This window comes from Phalacrocorax carbo, chromosome 2 (genome assembly GCF_963921805.1).
Source record: "Phalacrocorax carbo chromosome 2, bPhaCar2.1, whole genome shotgun sequence".
In the NCBI taxonomy this organism is placed as follows: domain Eukaryota; kingdom Metazoa; phylum Chordata; class Aves; order Suliformes; family Phalacrocoracidae; genus Phalacrocorax; species Phalacrocorax carbo.
Genome location: NC_087514.1, coordinates 1,483,232 through 1,488,836, shown reverse-complemented (window position 1 = coordinate 1,488,836; position 5,605 = coordinate 1,483,232). Strand labels below are relative to the sequence as shown.

General features: G+C 57.4%; 1 protein-coding gene across 1 annotated transcript; it reads left to right on the top strand.

Moving 5' to 3' along the window:
* Positions 1 to 153: 153 nt before the first annotated feature.
* Positions 154 to 3,346, top strand: TIGD5 (tigger transposable element derived 5). Its single transcript, XM_064441979.1, has one exon. It carries the CDS (start codon positions 379 to 381, stop codon positions 2,164 to 2,166), a length of 1,788 nt encoding a protein of 595 aa, XP_064298049.1. The 5' UTR covers positions 154 to 378; the 3' UTR covers positions 2,167 to 3,346.
* Positions 3,347 to 5,605: the final 2,259 nt, after the last annotated feature.

The following is a 5,605-nucleotide window of genomic DNA, read 5'->3' as shown; positions in this document are numbered from 1 at the left end:
CACAACGCGCTTCACTCACAGTGCTGCCCGCGTCCTCCCCCCTCTCCTTCCCCACGGTGGAACAGCCCGGGGAGGGGAGCGGAGAGGGGGGAAGAGGTGAGGCGCACCCCACTCTTCTCGCAGAATGGTACAACCCAGAGGCCGTGGCGGAGCGGAGTGGAAGAGTCCAATAGAGTAAAGGGGGGGGGAAATCAGCGCAACCTAATCGCTATAGGGGTGCGCATGCGCGCTACGCACCTCACCGCCCTCCCGGCCGGCTCGGGGCCGGAGCGGAGACAAAGGCGCCGCGCCCCCCTCCCCCCCCGTCCCGCCCCGCCCCGGTTATAACGCGCCCCCCCTCCCGGTACCGCTCCGGCCCATGGCTACGGCGGCTGCTCCATGCCCGGGGGGGAGCCGGAGGCGGGTGGGGGGCCGGCCGGTATGGCGGGAGGTCGGCGGGGAGGTAGCAGCGCAACGGGTGGGGTGTCGGTGAAGATGGCGTTACGACGTGCCTACTCCATCAAGGACAAACTCCAAGCCATTGAACGGGTGAAGAAAGGCGAGCGTCAGGCGTCGGTGTGCCGGGCTTTCGGGGTGCCGGGGGGTACGCTGAGGGGCTGGCTGAAGGACGAGGCCAAGCTACGGTGGTTCCTGGAGCAGCTGGGGGGTGAGGTGGGCACCCAACGCAAGAAGATGCGCTTGGCCAACGAAGAAGAGATCGACCGCGCCGTCTACGCCTGGTTCCTCGCCCTCCGCCAGCACGGTGTGCCCCTATCTGGGCCCCTCATCCAAGCTCAGGCCGAGGCATTCGCCCGGCAGATCTACGGACCTGAGTGTACCTTCAAGGCCAGCCATGGTTGGTTCTGGCGCTGGCAGAAGCGTCACGGCATCTCCAGCCAACGCATCTACGGCGAGGGTGGCCTCCCCGCCGAGCCCGAGCGGGCTCCTGCCACCTGCCCCGAGACCTTGCCGATGCCGGCTGCTGATGCCGGGGGCTATGGTGACGAGCAGATCTACAATGCCAATGTCACTGGGCTCTACTGGAAACTGCTGCCGGGACAGGCTGGCGGGATGACGGCAACAGCACGGCGGCGGCCAGCTCCCCGCGAGCGGGTCACCGTGCTGCTGGCTGCCAATTTGACAGGCTCCCACAAGCTCAAGCCGCTGGTGGTTGGGGGCCTTCGCGATCCCCCCAGCCTCCGCCATCACAACCAGGATAAATTCCCTGCTTGCTACCGCTACAGCCCCGAAGCCAGGCTGGGGCCGGCTCTTCTCCGCGCTTGGTTCTTTGAGGACTTTGTGCCAGGCGTCAAACGCTATCTGCGCCGGAGCTGCCTGCAGCAGAAGGCCGTGTTGCTGCTCAGTTCCCCGACACCCCCCGCTGGGATGGGCCCAGAGGAATCCCCTCCGCTGCAGACGCCCGATGGCTCCATCCGTGCCCTCTTCCTCTCCAAGAGCCCTGCTGGGAGCGGCTCAGCCGGAGGAGGAGGCCGAATCCCGGCCCCGTTGGAGCAGGGGGTGGTGTCCGCCTTCAAGCAGCTCTACAAGCGGGAATTGCTGCGCCTGGCTGTCTCGTGCGCAGCCGGCAGCGGCAGCTCCGGTGGCCCCATGGACTTTGTACGGTCCTTTCTCCTCAAGGACATGTTGTACCTGGCCGGCCTCTCCTGGGACCTCATCCCGCCTGGCTCCATCGAGAAGTGCTGGTTGCTGGGGCTGCGTGCTGCCTTCGAGCCTCAGCCCGGGGAGGAAGAGCACGGAGACCCCCCGCATGGGGAGGAAGGTGGTGGGGACAGCAAAGTCTTTAGCGACCTGACCCACCTGGCTGCGCTAGCCTACAAGCGCTTAGCTCCCGAGGAGGTGGCCGACTGGTTGCACTTGGATGATGCAGCCCCGGGTATGGAAGAGGGCGATGGGGAAGAGGACGCTGAGGAGGAAGGCCCCCGGGGCTGCGGGCCAGAGGAGGAGGAGGAGGAGGCAGCTGTCCGAGATGGGCGTGGCAGAAGGGGTGAGGAGGGAGGGGATGCCTTGCTGCCCACGGCTCGGGAAGCCATCAAAGGTCTGGAGACAGCGCTGCGCTGGCTGGAGGGTCAGGACCCCCGGCAAGTGGGGCCGCTGAAGCTGGTGCAGCTCCGCTCCCTCATCAGCATGGCCCAGCGGCTGCACCGTGGCGGCAGCCCCCATTCCTAGGGCAGGGTGACCCGTGACCTCTTGGCTACCAACCACCCCGCTTGGGGTGGGAGGCACGGGGCTGGGGACACCCTGGTTGTCCCAGGGGGCTGGTGGTGGAGGTGCCAGCTCCCCTCACCCCTCCGTCACGGGCAGTCCCTGGGGCTGCAGAGGCCCAAATGGCCTTGGGTTATCGTGCCTAAGGGAGCATTACAATTTAGGGCTAATGGGGGTTTTTTGTGCAACAACCCCTCCGTACGTTGCGTATTTGAGGGTTGTTCCTCACCCTAAGGATATTTAGGAGGTGCTATTTTTTAAATCCCATGAGACTGAGGAGGGGTGGCCCTCTGGTCACTGGCACACCTAGAAGGGGGTGGATGCCCCCCATGCTGCCCAGTCCCCCCGACCCCATGGGGAGAAGGGGTGAGTGAGGGATCTGCTCGGCATCACTGTGAGGAGCCGGGGTGATGGGGGAAGGTACGCTAAGTAATTCCTGACATCTCGGAGTGGGGCTGCGGTCAGCACAGCCAGCTGGACAGGGACCACTCCTGGGGTGCTGTAAAGCAAACATTCTGCCCTGGAAGAGGCTGGTGATGCCCTTCCCACTGCCAAAAAGGAGCCCTGTTAAGCTGGGGAGGTTTGGGGTTGATTTAAGAAAACTTTCTTCATGCACTGGATTGGGACAGGGACACTTACGTGGCATCCAAGAAGCTGTGGCTCCCTCGAGAGGGTCACCTCCTTCAGTCCCATGACAGCCCCACGCCCAGGAACACCCAGACCACGGAGACCTACTGAAACAGGTACCATCATCCAAGCATCCTTGCGAAGCCGAAGGCTCCGGGGATGGGGATTGAGGTGCCCCCCCGCCTTGGGGTTTGTGGGGTAGCTGGGGTTGGAGGACGTGTCGTGCGCTGTGGGGGGAGACGGCTGCCAGCGTGATGTGCATTGCGAGACGGGAGCGGGGAGGGCTCCCGGCACTGCCTTGAAATACTGGAGGCATCAGGCATGAATTTAGCAGCCCTTGACCTGATTTGGATTAAAATTTAGCCTGCTTAGCAAATTATTGAAAGGAGTTAAAAGAAAAGAATCTTCATCAGCGCTGCCATGCCCCGTGTCAGCAGCCAGGGTGGGTGTTTTTACTTGTTGGGTCTTTGTCTCATAACTTCAGAGTTTATGAAAATTAAACGGATTTTTATTCCCACTTTGGGGTTGTTGTCTGTAAACGGTCATGCAGAACCATCCCAGTGGGATGGTGGGGCAGCACAAGGGGGACCTCCGTGCAGTTATGTCCACTTGGTGTGGTCTTCTCCATCATGTTCACCACCTCTCTCCAGCATGTTTAATGCGGCAGGGCCAGGCAGGCACCCGAGCCACTGCAGCTGCTCCTCAAATTGACTTTTTTGCTTTATTAGTAGGGTTAACTTGCCAATAAATGAGGCTGCCAGGAAATTTAAGGAGCAGCAAGAAAAAAAAAGAACACACAAAAAGTTAAATCCAGAGGTGAGGCTTGTCCTTTCCAATCCTGAAACTCCACTACAGAACCAATGTCAAGAAATGTTTCGGCTTAGGGGAGAAATACACTTTATTTTTCCCTGAAAAGCCAGCCACCTCAATTTCTGGTGTTCATCTTCTGCCACGTTCACAGCCAGAATGCTGCGTGGTGTCTCACCCATTTCATGCTTCTCCCTTAGCTTTGGTTTCCTAATGGCACATGTTTGGGGCTTGAGGCTGCCTTGCTTGAACACAGACTTTCATCCACCAATGGGTTATAATAATGTAAAACCATATTTCTATCTACTTCTATAATCTTTTGCACCAAAAAAAACTCTACAAAAACATTTCAGAGCTTGGGATGTGGCTCACATCGAGCAGTAGTTTGTGAATTAAAGGAATTCTCAGTTGTTTGAGAAAAATGTTGCCAAACTCAGCAGAAGGTACCAGGCTGGAGGCCTTCACTTCTCGTGTAGGTTGGCCTGGGTGCACTCGTGGTACTGTTTGGCCTGGTTTGGGGAGGTGAGAATATCCAATCATTGAATGGTTTGAGTTGAAAGGAACCTTCAAAGCTCATCTAGTCCAACCCCCCCTGCCATGAGCAGGGACATCTTCAACCAGATCAGGTTGCTCAGAGCCCTGTCCAACCTGACCTTGAACACTTCCAGTGATAAGGCATCCACAAACTTTCTGGGCAACCTGGGCCAGTGTCTCACCACCCTCAGCATTAAAAAATATCTTCCTTATCTCCAGTCTAAACCTACCCTCTTACAGTTTAAAACATGCTCCATCTTTCATATGAGCCCCTTTTAAGTGCTGAAAGGCCACAAGAAGGTCTCCCTGCAGCCTTCTCTTCCCCAGGCTGAACAACCCCAACTCTCCCAGCCTCTCTCCACACCAGAGGGGTTCCAGCCCTCGCACCATTTCCGTGTCCCTCCTCTGGACCCGCTCCAACAGGTCCATGTCTGTGCTGTGCTGGGGACCCCAGAGCTGGACTCAGGGCTCTGGGGGGGTCTCACCAGAGCGGAGCAGAGGGGGACAATCCCCTCCCTCACCCTGCTGGCCCCGCTGCTCTGGATCCAGCCCAGGAGATGGTTGGCTTTCTGGGCTGTGAGTGTACATTGCCAGCTCATGTCCCATTTTTCATCCACCAATATCCCCATGTCTTTCTCCACAGGGCTGCTCGCAATCCCTTCAACCTCCAATTTGTATCAATACCAGAGGTTGTCCTGACCCATGCGTAGGACCTTGCACTTGGCCTTGTTGAACTTCATGAGGTTCACATGGGCCCACTCCTCCAGCTCTTCATGGTCCCTCTGGATGGCATCCCTTCCCTTGAGGGAATCAACTGCTTCCCTCAGCTTGGTGTCATCTGCAAACTTGCTGAGGGGGCACAGAGTCCCACCATCTATGTCAGTGATGAAGATATTTAATAGTATTGGTCCCAGTATGGACCCCTGAGACACACCATTTGTTACAGGTTTCCACTTGGACACTGAGCCATTAACTGTAACTCTTTGGACATGGCCATTCAGTCAATACCTGATCCATCTAATGGTCCACCCATCAAACCCATCTCTCTCCAGGAGGCAGGAATATTGTGCGGGACCATATCAAAGGCCTTACAGAAGTCTAGGTGGATGACATCCCTTGTCCACCAACGCAGTCCCTCCATTGTAGGCCACTACCTTTGTCAGACATGATTTGCCCTTGGTGAAGCTGGGTTGACTGTCCTAATCACCTCCCTGCCTTCCGTATCTTTCAACATGCCTTCCAGGAGGGTCTGTTCCATGATCTTACTGGGCAGGATGACATGCCTTTCTCAAAGGCAGGAGTGGTAGCAGTAAGGTAGTAACAATAATGTATCTGCAGGGAGTAGTGGATTTTTAAATAAAATTAATGGAATATAAGCAGTTTTTGTTAAAATCAGCGCTTAGCAAAATGGTGAAGATCATCAGCATCCTGGCTT